General features: G+C 42.2%; 1 protein-coding gene across 2 annotated transcripts in view; it reads right to left on the reverse strand.

The window, feature by feature from the left end:
• Positions 1-14,241, reverse strand: part of GPM6B (glycoprotein M6B) — a 140,162-nt gene extending 125,921 nt beyond the window's left edge. Inside the window, exon 1 of one of the 2 annotated variants that reach the window (XM_030573168.1) lies at positions 14,100-14,241. In XM_030573168.1, coding sequence (XP_030429028.1) covers positions 14,100-14,103 — 4 coding nt within the window. In that variant the 5' untranslated portion in view covers positions 14,104-14,241. The remainder of the gene's footprint in view (positions 1-14,099) is intronic. The other variant, XM_030573195.1, reaches the window with a different exon arrangement.
• Positions 14,242-14,763: the final 522 nt, after the last annotated feature.

Here is a 14,763-nt window from a genome sequence, read left to right on the forward strand (position 1 = left end):
CACTGAACAGCCTGGGAGTGGAGAGGAATGAAAGTAATGAAAGGAATGAAAGCTGGGTTTATTGCAGCACAAGCAGGTTCCATTAAAATCTAAGTTTGAAGTGAAGAGATGGCCAATACTGAAGTCGGAAAATCATTGCTAATATTGGTTACTTTCATTTATGCTAGATTACAATAAAAATTAAAGAGAAGCCATCTCTCCACTATATTCACAGTGTTTGCTTACATAAATATCTTGTTTAAACTGAACAGGTATCAGTTTTAGTACCTGCTAGCTGTTGGCTATAGATTTAGCTGTTATCTGAGTTAGTTTCCAGGAGGTTGACAGTGTAAATCAAATGAGTTCCCAAGCACTGGTCTTGGCAATAACACTATTGCCACAGTCTGAATGTGTAGAGTGCTAAGTATTACTTAGGTCATTGTCACAGGCCTTCAGCCTGCAAGAAGATGGGCTAGTGCAGACCCCTCTGCTTGCGTCAAATATTAATGACTACAGGCTCTCTAACTAGTCGTTTTTCTTTACTCTTAATTTTTGTAATATGCACTAAGTAGATCAAGAAGAGTATTTAATTCTCCACAGATTATATGCACCCTCTATTTGGCAAACTGATATTTGTTGTTGTATTTCTGATAAATGTGGCATTTTATTTCACTTTTTCATTCAGACACGAGCATCATAATTATATCAACACAACCCTGATAACAGAGCATTTTGAAAGTACAGTGGCAAACGGAGAAGGCTTATTCTACATGTACAATGTTACTAAAAAGATCCAACAGTGTTGTCACACAAAAACAAAACTGGATTTTTAATTTCTCTCACATAAACAGGTGAATTAAAAACAAAGAGTATTCAGTATAGAGGGAACATTAATCTGTACTGCACTGCTTCCAAGTCACAGGGTATGTCTACACTACAGGATTATTCCGATTTTACAGAAACCGTTTTTTTTTTATAACAGATTGTATAAAGTCAAGTGCACGCGGCCACACTAAGCACAGTAATTCGGCGGTGTGCGCCTATGTACCGAGGCTAGCGTTGATTTCCGGAGCGTTGCACTGTGGGTAGCTATCCCATAGCTATCTCATAGTTCCCACAGTCTCCCCTGCCCATTGGAATTCTGGGTTGAGATCCCAGTGCCTGATGGGGCAAAAAACATTGTCGCTGGTGCTTCTGGGTACAGTCTCCCTCTGTGAAAGCAGCGGCAGACAACCATTTCGCGCCTTTTTTCCTTGGTGAACTGTGCAGACGCCATACCATGGCAAGCACGGACCCTGCTGAGCTCAAGACAGCAATCATGGACGTTTTAAAGACCTCACGCATTCTTGTGTGGTCTATGCTGAACCAGGACCTGCAAAGCCAGGCGAGGAGGCGGCGGCTACGGCAGAGCAGCGAGGAGAGTGATGAGGACATGGACATAGAATTCTCTCAAACTGCAGGCCCCAGCACTTTGGAGATCCTGCTGGTAATGGGGCAGGTTCTAGCCACTGAATGCCGATTTTGGGCCCGGGAAACAAGCACAGACTGGTGGGATTGCATAGTGTTGCAGGTGTGGGACGATTCCCAGCGGCTGAGAAACTTTCACATGCGTAAGGGTACTTCCATGAAACTTTGTGACTTGCTTTCCTCTGCCCTGAAACGCCAGAATACCAAGATGAGAGCAGCTTTCACATGGGAGAAGCGAGTGGCAATAGCCCTCTGGAGGCTTGCAATGCCAGACAGCTACTGGTCAGTCAGGAATCAATTTGGAGTGGGCTAATCTACCGTGGGGGCTGCTGTGATGCACATAGCCAAAGGAATCACTAAGCTGCTGCTACGAAAGGTTGTGACTCTGCGAAATGTGCAGGTCATAGTGGATGGCTTTGCTGCAATGGGATTCCCTAACTGTGGTGGGGTGATAGATGGAACCCATATCTCTATCTTGGCACCGGAGCACCCAGTACATAAACCACAAGGGGGTACTTTTCAATGGTGCTGCAAGCACTGGTGGATCACAAGGAATGTTTCACTAACATCCACGTGGGATGGCCAAGAAGGGTTCATGACGCTTGCGTCTTCAGGAACACTACTCTGTTTAAATGGCTGCAGCAAGGGAATTATTTCCCAGACCAGAAAAAACAACAGTTGGGGATGTTGAAATGCCTGTAGTTATCCTGGGAGACCCAGCCTACCCCTTGATGCCATGGCTCATGAAGCCATACACAGGCAGCCTGGACAGTAGTCAAGAGCTGTTCAACTACAGGCTGAGCAAGTGCAGAATGGTGGTAGAATGTGCATTTGGCCGTTTAAAGGTGAGCTGGCGCACATTACTGACTCGCTCAGACCTCAGCCAAACCAGTGTCCCCATTGTTATTGCTGCTTGCTGTGTGCTCCACAATCTTTGTGAGCGTAAGGGGGAGACCTTTATGGCGGGGTGGGAGGCTGAGTCAAAACACCTGACCGCTGATTACACGCAGCCAGACAGCAGGGCGATTAGAAGAGCACACCAGGAAATGGTGCATATTAGAGAAGCTTTGATAACCAGTTTCATCACTGGCCAGGGTACAGTGTGACTTGTGTTTGTTTCTCCTTGATGAAACCCACCACCCCTTAATTGACTCATTCCCTGTAAGCCACCCCCCACTCTTCGAACACAGCTTGCTTTCTAAGGAAATAAAGTCACTCATTTAAAAATCATGTATTCTTAATTAATTATAAAAAGAGGGAGAGAACTGACAAGGTAGCCCGGGTGGGGTTTGGGAGGAGGATAGGAGGGAAGGAAAAGGCCACTAAAAAAATTTCATAATAGTGAGAGCCTTTAGGTTGGGCTGTCCACTGGGGTGGAGTGGACGGGTGCATGGAGCCTCCCCCCATGCGTTCTTACTCATCTGGTGGGTGAGGAGGCTAAGGAACATGGTGAAGGTGGTTATACAGGGGCTGCAGCGGCACTCTAAGATCCTGCTGCCGTTCCTGAAGCTCCACCAGACGCCGGAGCATGTCATTTTGATCACGCAGCAGCCCCAGCGTTGCATCCCGCCACCGCTGATTTTCCTGCCGCCACCTTTTATCTCCAGCATCTCTCCTCTCATCTTGAGCGTCTCTCCTCTCCTCACATTCGTCCCTCCTGTCCTCACAGTCACTGGCATCTTTCCTGTAATTTGATACCAAGTCCTTCCACTCATTCAGATGAGCTCTTTCATTGCGGGTCACTTCCATGATTTCTGAGAACATTTCGTCTCACGTCTTTTTTTTCCGCTGCCTTATCTGAGATAGCCTTCAGGATGGAGTAGGGAGGCTTGAAAAATTTGCAGCTGCATGAGGGAGGAAAAAAAGGGAGAGAAGATACATTTTACAGAACAATGGTTATACTCTTTCACGGTAAACAACACTATTCACCTTACATAGCACATGTGATTTCACTACAAGGTCGCACTTTGCATCTTAATAACGAGTGCCTGCGGCTCTGGTGTTAGAGATCTCACAGACGCAGGTCCGGGCAGCAGAATTGGGCTTGCATGCGGCCATGGTAAGCCATTGTCTTTCGTCTTCTGCAGCCTTCATATATCCAGCGCCCTCCTTCCCAAATAGCATGCAAAGCCCGTTGAGTGCTGCTTCTTTCCTGTTAACGTGCAGCAGCAAAAACCACCCCCCCATCCAATTCTCTGGGATGATCGCTTTACACCTCCCCCCACCACGTGGCTGGTATCATGGAAGAACATCCCCCTCCCCCTGCACTGCATGGCTGGTGGCAGGGAAGATCCCTGCTAGCCAAACACGAAAAAGCTCAGCGCCAATCACCGCCCCCCATCTTCCCCCTGCTCGGCTACCTGCAGGGAAGGATTTCTTTTAAGCCACAGGCAAACAGCCCAGTAGGAATGGCCATCTCTGTCCCCTTAATTAAATTCCTAAATTTCAACCAGGTTACCATGAACGATATCACTCTCCTGAGGAGAGCACAGCGAGATAAAGAATGGACGTTGCTTGAATGCCAGCAAACACCGGGACCGTACGCAGCTATGATTTGTCATGCAATGATACCAGATTACTTGCTACATGCATGGCGTGGTCAAGTGTCCTACCATGGAGGACGGAATAAGGCTGCCCTGCCCAGAAACCTTCTGCAAAGGCTTTTGGAATACCTCCAGGGGAGCTTCATGGAGATGTCCCTGGAGGATTTCCGCTCCATCCCCAGACATGTTAACAGACTTTTCCAGTAACTTTACTGGCCACGAATGCATCCCAAGTCGTCAGGGCAAATTAATCATTAAAAACCGCTTCCTTTTAAACCATGTTTTATATTTACAAAAGGTACACTCACCAGAGGTCCTTTCCATAGGTTCATTGTCTGGGCTAGTGGCTTGGGAGGGCTAGGTGGGTAATTCTGTCAGGGTGAGAAAAAGCTCCTGGCTGTCGGGGAGAAAGGAGTGCTGTGTGCTCTCTGCAAGCTCGTCGTCGTCGTCCTCTTCCTCTTCCTCCTCCTCCTCCCCGTCCACAGAATCCTCAGGCATGGCTGAGATTACCACCCCCACCTCGGAATCCACGGACAGGGGTGGGGTACTGGTGGCAGAGCCCCCGAGAATTGCATGCAGCTCAGTGTAGAAGCGGCATGTTTTTGGCCCTGCCCCAGACCTTCCGTTTGCTTCTTTGGTTTTCTGGTAGGCTTGTCTGAGCTCCTTAACTTTCACACGGCACTGTACTGAGTCCCTGGTGTGGCCTCTCTGCATCATGGCCTTGGAAACTTTTTCAAATATTTTTTCATTTCATCTTTTGGAACAGAGTTCTGTTAGCACGGAATCCTCTCCCCACACAGCGATCAGATCCAGTACCTCCCGTGCAGTTCAGGCTAGAGCTCTTTTTCGATTCTCAGGAGACTGCATTGTTACCTGTGCTGATGAGTTCTGCGCGGTCACCTGTGCTGATCAGAGCTCCACGCTGGGCAAACAGGAAATGAAATTCAAAACGTTTGCGGGACTTTTCCTGTCTACCTGGCCAGTGCATCCAAGTTCAGATGGTGTTCCAGAGCGGTCACAATGGTGCACTGTGGGATACCGCCTGGAGGCCAATACCGTCGAATTGCGGCCACACTAACCCTAATCTGACATGGCAATACTGATTATCTTCTCTAACACACACAATACATTAATCCTGAGAGCTGCCAGGCAACTGAAATTCATATTTTTGAGTAAGCAGAAATTGTGCATGTCAGGCTCAGGCCCTAAGAATTTGTAAAACATTTATGTAGTCCTCATGAAAGTAAGTAATAAATAAAATGTCAAATAAATGATTAAAAAATATATAAACAAAAAGCTGTGTAAGGGACCATATTGCTTTAAAAATCCGTTTCTTTCCTAGTTACTTATCAATTCACAAGGTCTGCCTTCCAGCAAGTGCCAAGAGCATCTCAAACACCTAAATGGTTGAAGGAATATAGTTCCCAGCTCTATTTAAAGTGAAGTCCTTCTCTAAAATGTTACTGTAAGAGTGACATGCAGCTCCACATTTATTGTCTCTCTGTAATTCCAGGTCAAATTTACTCTCTTTACAAGATGTTTTTCTAGCAGTCACTCCTCAACACAGGATCTGGGTGTTAAGTTGGACTCTTTTCTATGCATGAATCACCACTAGTAATTAAGAGTCTGTAAGTCAAATTCTGTATTGTTATTAACAATGGTATCTCACGGTCACAACCCATGTATCTACACCTTGGAGATGCAGGAGCATATGTGAGGGCAGAATTCCAGTTCCACTGGACCTCTTGCATTTTTAATCAATATGAAAAAACAAACTTGGGCAGAAGTTAAATGATTTGTGATCATGGGTGTCCACATTAAGATCTTAAAGAAGTTGGATTTTTAGAAAGTGCTGTGTTCGCACCAGCTAAAAGAGGATGTCTCAAGGAGAGCACAACCTTCCCTCTCCCCCCTAAAATTAAAAAAAAAAACAAAAACAGCCACTTCTGAAAAATCTTGTGCTAAAATATTACAACTAAAGTCAATATAAAACAAAGATATTAAAAAAATCATAATGCCATGAACAAAGTAAAAAATGAGAGAGACGAAAAAGTGATGAATGATGAAGAATATCATGTGATATAAAGAAAAGCAAAACACCATTTGACAGCCTCTGAATAACTATTATATTTGGAACTATTTTACAGGACACCTGTTAGTCATGTAGTTCAAGAAATGAAGCCCAAAAGTCCTCATATTCATGTAGCTCTTTGCATCATTTGTAAACATTCCTGAGGCTGCCATTTTACCTGTACATCTCCGTGCTCAAAGCCCCATGTGAAACTGAAATGAAGTAATGAGAAGGAGATAGCTGGAGGAGGAAAAATCGGTGACCACAGGAGAGAAAGTGAAGAAGGGGTCAGAGGAGAAAGTAGTCATCATAAAACAATATTGACTTATAACCACTCCTTCTGACCCAAGCCTCCATTTATTGGTTAAGACCTATAATTACAAGTCCTACTTATACACCACAGTGCTTTGGAAAGTCCCTGTTAACAATCTCATATATACACATTAAGGAGTATCATCGACCTGACACACCAGAGATTACAGGGCCACATATAATCACACAGAAAGAGGCAACATGGTTTTGTGCATAGGGCACAAGATTGAGATGCAGGAGACTTGGGTGCAGTTTCTGGTTCTACCATTGACCTGCTGTGTGATTTTAGATAAGACACTTCACCTCTCCATATATCTGTTTTCCCTCCCATTTCGTCTGTTTTGTGTATTTAATCTGTAAACTTCCTAGGAGAGAGACCATGTCTTCCTGGGTGTCTGTACACTGCCTAGAGTTCAGTTGAGACCGCTGGGTGCTAGCTCAATTGAAACAACAACAATAGCAGCAACGTTCTTTGAAGATGTCCCTTGCTGAGTCAGTAGCTCTTTATAAATCTTAAATGATTCACACCATTTGATTTTTTAGTGAGCTTCAGACCCAGACCTATTCCTTTAAACTCCCATTTCCCCCCACCCTAATAGCTTTATAATGAGGAGGAACTAGAGAGCAAGAATCAGAAGGGAGGGTATTTTGATTCTTATTCTGTGGGCTCAATCCTGAATGGTTCTGAGCATCATGGCAACGATGCAAGAAAACACTTACGATTCTGCAAGATACCGCACACACTGGCAGGATCAAACCCTGTATGGATACCTTTCAAGCAAACTGCTCTACACATCAGCAGTGCATTTTGCTTGGAATCCTTTATTTTTTCACAACTGTTTATGATATTACTGTTCTGATCTACTCCTCTGCACCTTATAAATGGGAAATTAACTATTGCTTTTGCTGATTTGCATTTGTTTTTCTCTTTCATTTCTCTCATCGGGGAATGGCAGAACTGAGAAGGTGGCGGGGAAAAGCAGGGGGAATAGGTGGCAAAATTATTCTTTTCCCTCTTCTTCATCTCCAAATGAAACTGTGATAGAATGAATTTAAGCAGCATATATATTACTTGCAGTGCTTACAGCTCTGACGCCACAAGAAGTTTGAAGATTCTGGAGACAGGCCCAAGTGATTCACCATAAAACTAAGTCTCCTGAAGTTAAGCAAGAACATTACTACTCCAAAAGGTGAAGCAACTGTAAGACACTAAGGGGAGAGGGAATGCCACAGACCCTCACCCACAGGAATGAAAAAATTATTCTGGGCTGAGGGGTAGACTGAATGGGGAGAAGTTGTTGTGTGGGAGAGGATCACGAGGTGGGGGGCATTAAAGGCATACACAATTACTGAGGCAGGGAGCAAGATTAATAATAAATTATACTAAAAAAAGTAACAAGTAACCTGCTGGCATTAGCAGGTGCAGCTTCACTGAAGACAATCAGCTTACATATACAGTAGTGTGGCCTAATAGGTTTACATTAAATACCACTGACAAAGGCGAAATGCGCACCAATGCATACAGACCACATAGGGCTCTATCCACCACGAACGCCCCATCTAGAGGGTGAATACTGAGGACCTTAGTGTAGATGTGCATTAAGTGAACATATAAAAGTGTGTATGAACATGGTGATGTCACCATGCTGATGTGTGTGAACTAAACAGACCAAAACCAACAAGTCAACATGCCTAGATCCTGTTTCAAATTGGCTTTTTTTTTTAAAAAAGCCATGACGACTATATGAAGATAACTTAATACTGAAGCAAAGAGAAACTTTTAAAAAAAAAGATGATTTGTGCGCCCCTTTTTACTTTATATAAAATTTCATCTCAGATTCCTTTGGAAGACTTACAACTAAGAGAAACACACTTATGTTTGGAGTTATCCTGTTACATTTGTGCTAACAACATCCAAACATACTTTGTAGAAACATTAAAAACATCTGACTAGAGAAAAGCAAGTTTAACTGCTGAAGCACTCTCTCTTAAATGCATTAAAAATGACATCCAGACTTTAACCAAGTTTAAATGTCTGAGTAAATTCCTGTGCCTAATTAGAACCATCTTAGGAAACAGATGATCAAAGCTACCATAGCTTGTCTCTTCAGATGACATAGTCCAACATGGATCTATCCTTTTAATAAAGACTGGTAAATACCAGACTGCAAAATTCAGAGGTATCATCATTCACATATGGAATAGCAGATTTCCTAAATTACTCAATCTCACCCTTAACGACAGAGAGACAGTCTGTACACTTGGTAAAACCATCATAGCAATGTAGGATGATGAGAAATGTGAAGAGGACATCCTCTTGTCCACCCCCTTCTCATGCACACAAAGGAAAGATTATAATAAGAGAAAGTGCTTTTTATGATCAAATGAGGTCCACTGGATTTAGAGCAGAGAAGGTGGTACAAAGTTTTAGGATTGATAGACCTTCCCTGAGATGAGAGATACTGGTAAATTAAACATCAATTTCTTAATTTTAGCATCTATATTAAAATATTGAGAAAGATTTAGAATGAAATGGACCATGGGATAGAACCTGCAATAGATCTCTAACAGCCTTAATGACCAATACTAATCAGATTTTACAATTACTGTGCCACACAAAAGGTTTTAAATCCTGCCTGGACAAAATGTACAGTTGAATAGGAAGAAAGAGTGCTGCTTCTCTTTCAGGATTTGCCTCCAGCTGCTTAGAAGAAGAAAGTAGAGTTTAAACAGTATTCGAGCCAACCACAGCAACAACAGAATCAAACACGTGTCTACCCTTTTCCACTTCAGATCAACTCTAAAGACTCATTACACCTAAACCAAATTCAAGTATTCTTTAACAGCTGTATACAGAGTTCTCTAACACAATCATCTCCGCTTGAGATTGAATGTTGAAACTATTGTCTACCGGAGAATGTTGTTCTTTTCCCCTTTGAATAGTGTATTTCTTTCCTTGGGCAACAAGACCATGATGACATTCTTCATTTCTGTACTCTATATTCTTCTCCTTTTTAACAAGCCTGCCCAACCTCACCTCCTATTCTCATTTGAAATCCAAGGCTGTCTCAGAGAGAGAGACTTGGCAGAATTTGAATTTTTTTTTTTTAATAATTTCAGATATTGGTTTACTTGTAAGCATTTTTTATTTGTATTGATTTCAGTGTTCACAGTTATGGAAAATTGTAGGGGGGAGAAAATTATTTAATGACAACAGACTGATATTCAAAAAGTTAAAGCTTTATAACACAATTTGTCAACAATGCATATCAAAATATACAAAAAAATCCTTAAAATCAAACTCTTATAAGTTCAGGCATTTTTATTACTTTGACTAATTGTAAATTTCAATTATTATCAACAGATATATTTTTCATCAGTGTGTGCATAAAGTGAAATCAAAGTCCACAGACATTTATTGATAAACATCTAATTCTTCCAAGCCTACATATATACACAATTTTTAGTACTGGCAGAGGGGAGGAGGTGGAAAGAGCAATATATACATACTGTCCTCAGAAATACAATACTGTCCATTCCCAGCTTAGTATATAATTTTACACAGGATTTTTGGACTGTTTTTGTTAAAATTCTTTATTTTTTCTGTTTTCAATGTTCATTTATCAAATGACAAAACTATCAAAACAATGAAAAAGTTTATACTCAATGCGTCTTCCCATAAGATGCACAAAACACTAGCTGTGCATTTCAGAGAGCCAAAAGCCTATAGTGAAAATGTAAATTTTGATAAACACAATGGGTCTGATTTTCAGAAGTGTTGAGTATTCAAGAAGCCCAGAAAAGTATGTAGGAGTTGTGGATTCTTGGCAACTCTGAAAATCAGATTTAGGAGGCCCCAAATTCTAGTCTTCCATAAGAGTTTTGCCTGAGTAAGGACTATTTTAATGGGCCTAATAGAAACAATTGATCTGGGGACTTTTTGGACTATCAAAACTTTTTTTGTAGTTTGATCATTGAGTATGCTGTATTAGTTTTAAAATTAGTGATGAAGCTCAAACAGATCCTGGTTAATCCTAGACATGATCTGAGAGATAGTCATATTAGCCCTACACCACATAATGTTGAGGCAACTGTTATGCTGTTGCATGAACAAAATGTTTTATTCACAAAGTAGTGTAGCAGCAGCTGACAAGAATATGGTCTGCAAAACTCTCCCTTGAAGTATTTCTTGTAAAACCATGTTTAAGTCCCTTTTCCTGTCCTAAATTTACCAAATTAGTTAATTGTTGTGTGTAATTATATAATCTGAGAATAAATCTTAAAAAAAATAAAAATATTGAAAATGGAGCATTTATACTTGTAATTGTTAGAAAGATGGTCAGGAAATTTTTCATTTTTGCCAATGCACTGACTTTCCCTAGTTATCTGCCTTATGGGTCCTTCTCTCTACATTTCAATTAATATATGTCATATTATTGCAGTCTAGATATTTATTTTAAACTTTTATTGACAAAATTAAGTCTGAAAGTTTTAGAGGATTAGTACCAAACATGGATTAAATGACATCTTTGCAAAATGAATTATACATCAAGATCTATAATAATTCCTTAATTTCCAATCTCTGCAGCTCTAGTTGATGAAGAAACCCATTATTCTACAATACAAATTACCAAATCTCAAATATATGCCAAGTATACTGATAACTTATACTTTTGGTATTAGAAATAGGTTCCCCATGTTAGTTTCAGTTCAGTTTACAATAATTTCAGGTTTACAGATGACAGAACAAACATATATATTTCTATTCAATAAATTGAACCCACCACAAATGTAATCTGATGAGTAAACTTATCTATTTTCTAATTTAAAAGAGAAATGTTGTTTTCACCTTCCTTTCATATTTTTGCTCCCTCAACTAGCTCTGCAGCAGCAAACTACCAGACACTACTCAACTATATGCTGACATTAATCCATGATGCTGAAGCAAAAATTGTTTCAGTATAAGGGCCTTTACAAACTGAATCTATTAAACAACAGTTTGCCAAATGGAAATGGACAGATATAAAGGAAAGACATTTAAGTGGATATCAGAGTACTACACAATAAAAGCCAGAAGGGAGGTTTGTCTGTTACAACTTTAAAAGTTGGGAATGTGAAGAGAATCAGTGTTAGAGGATCTTCAGGGATAACTAAAACTAATTAAAAACCATCAGTAAAAACACCATAGCATTTCAGAAGGCTGATCATCATTAGCCAAATATAAACAAATTAAAACACCTAGAAATTGAAAAGTTAGTTGACATAATTTAATTTAACAATATAAAACCCCAAGAATTTCAGTTGTTTTCTTTTTTAGCTTTGGCTGAGTAATTCTGTTCCATTTTTTAATTAAAAACAGAGATGCTGCCAGCATCAGGATGTGCTCATTAACACACATGCATGAAATGACAGTTCTGTTCCAGCAGGGACAACCTCCACGCAATAATATAATGCTAGCATTAAATTGGACCAGTCAGTTGTCAATTTGGACAAATATGGCTGTGTTTTTGGTTTCTATCAGTTACTTCAAACTTCATAACATTCATTGTTATTTAATTCACTTGGTTTCATTGTTGGTTGAAATGGAGATTTAAACCTTGTACACTAAAAAACCTATTGTTACGAATGTGAATGCAAAAATATAGGTGGTGACTACTGAGTGACCCATCTGTATAATGACTCTCTTTTATGGGCCCCACTCTTGCTCACATTAGCTGAGGGGAAAAAAATATATATATCAATCAGAAACTGGAAGCAAGTCTTTAACCTACTCCCTTTCCTAACCAAGGCCTTAACTTATGATCAGACGATTAGACAAAAAACAGAACCCAGCTTATAAGATTTTAAACTGTTTCAACACATTGCCTCAAAAACCTAAAAGGTTTTTCCTAGTGGTTAAGTATAATTATGGTTTACAGCACCACAGGTACACATGGTACTTCACAAGCACAAAGAGCCAGCTCCTTACCCATCCTCAGATGCCTTCCTCTTTCTGCCTACGCAAACTTCACATTTGTGTCTGGATTAATGTTTTAGATACTTGTAACAGAAAGGAAATTCATAACTAAAACTTTAGGCATTGAAACACAAAAAAAAATATAATACACTAAATCCCATTAGGATTCCAGTAGAATCTTGCATACAATTAGTAGGTCATTACTAATGGAAAGAGTTACAGAAAAATTATGAGCACCATGAATTTCAAAGTTAAGGCCAGATATAAAACTGCTTCCTTTGCTATCACTCCTCATTGTAGAGGTATGTTTAATCTACAGTTTCTATGCAGATGGCTATTACATTAGCCGTTTGTGGCAATGGAAAATATATTCTCTCTAGAAGCAAATTAGTTAAATAAATAGTCATACAAATACCGTGAATCAACTTTTAGTTGATGCCTATATACTTTAGACAGTCTGCCTGATAACCATGTTAAGAGATTTTGCTGACTGCAGTGTTTCAAATGGTTAGGCATGACAGAAAGAACTTATACCAGACCTAATTCATACACTCTCATCCAAGAAACTTTAGGTTCAAACACTGAAAAAAACAAACAAAAAAAAAACAACACACCGCTCCAGCTGGAGTTGATTAGTTTCTCAATTTTCTGTTAACTATGTCAACTACAGTCAGAACACAGTAACAAATACCTAAAATGCATGTATTTCTATCGGCACACTAAACTGCTTTCCAAGTGTGACAAAAAGAAAGAAAAAAAGAGAAATTGCGTGCATTCAATATTTATTCTAGTATGTGCCAAACTCAATTTTTCTTCATGGATTCCCAGCAGATCCATTACTTTCAAAGTAGCAGACCAAGTGACTGTTTAATGAAGCGAGCTTTAAGTCAAACAAATCAAAATGAACAGCAAGATGGGACAGTTGACTTATAGCCAAGCATGAATAGTTAATTCTGCTTGGTAGGAAAATCATTCTGAAAAGAAAAAGATCACTGTCCTTGACTATCATTGTCTTGGGTCATCACGGAATTCAACTGGATGAAGTGATTTACAGATTCTCCCCTTGTGAGTCGCTTTACCCCTCCCTTCCAAAAACCCCAAATCTCTTGCCATGACAAGTTGCCAAACTGAGAGATGTAGAGAGATATTAGACTGAGTAAGAGAATCCAGACACACACAAGGAGGGAGGGGTTACTGTTGAAGTGTCCCAATAACAGTAGAGAAGCTATGGACTCAAAAGCCAGGGAATAATACTTAAAGGTAATTGATGCATATGGGTTTCCAGGGCCCTCTCTGGGTGCCGAGCCCCTCCCACCCTCAGGCTATCCAAACTGTGGATCCCCTTCCCTTGCTATGCGTCTCCCCCTTGCCCCCTCAACATTATGAGCATCCACATTAACCCAAGCAAGGCTCACACTGAAGAGTTCCCTGCAGGAAAGTCTCCCAGGACAGGCACCAACCTGGTCCCTGCCTAACAGAAGCGTAAGGCGAGCACCTGCTCCTGCCCTTCGTAGGGAAGCAAGGGGGCTGGTGTCCCTTACAAACTCCCCAAGGCATAGACGGGGCTCACCTCCCTGCCCCTCCTGACTTCCCCCTGCTCCTGCTGCTTTTCACGCCCCCCACCCCCATGCCCAACCCTTGTACCTGCGCCCCCTGGCATCTCCCCGAGCAGCCCAGGCAAAGTTGGCTGCAAAGTTCAAGGCTCTTCCCCCCGGCTGGCGGGAGGCAGCGGAGCAGACGGGGCGGGAGCGGGGACCCCCAGCTCGCTTACCCATGGCTCGTTCTCCTCCCTCGGTGCCTGCGCTGCCTCCGGTGCGGGTGGCAGGCTGCTCAGCGGCGGCCTTCTAGTGCCCTCTGCCCGGCTCCCCGGGCGGCGCTGCGCGGCGGGGTTGGAGGCGGCGAGTTCAGGGCGCAGCGGCTGCAGCGGCTCACCCACACTGGCCGGCTCCGCTCGCCTGGGGCTGTGCCGGGGAGGAGGGGGCGGGGACAGCAGCCGCCTGCCGGGGCTGGGCAGCCAGAGGGAGGCAGCCCCTACCCCCGCTCACACAGGCAGGGGGGCGAGAGGCGCTGAAACGCCCCCGGAGTGAGGGGAGTCCGCGGGCTGGCTGCTCTGTGGCAGGGTTTTGGGGGGTTGGCAGGGTGCAGTTATGTGTAATGCAGATAACTATCCTGTTCCGAGCTACCCCTCTGGGGCAAGCCTCCCTTTTCCCGCTTTGCCTCCGTGCAGTTATAACAGTGCCCCCCACCCTATTTTCTCCCCATCATAGATTTCAAATCATGGCAGCTGTGAAAGACACCTGATTTCCCTGCCCCTACCTCCCGCCACTTCTGTGCTTTACATGTAATCTACCTAGCTTCTCATACCAAGCTCCTGGCCCTAAATGTCTAATAATCTCACCAGCCCTACACTGCGTTACCTCTCCTCTATTTGTCCT

This window comes from Gopherus evgoodei, chromosome 1 (genome assembly GCF_007399415.2).
Source record: "Gopherus evgoodei ecotype Sinaloan lineage chromosome 1, rGopEvg1_v1.p, whole genome shotgun sequence".
Classification (NCBI taxonomy): Eukaryota; Metazoa; Chordata; order Testudines; family Testudinidae; genus Gopherus; species Gopherus evgoodei.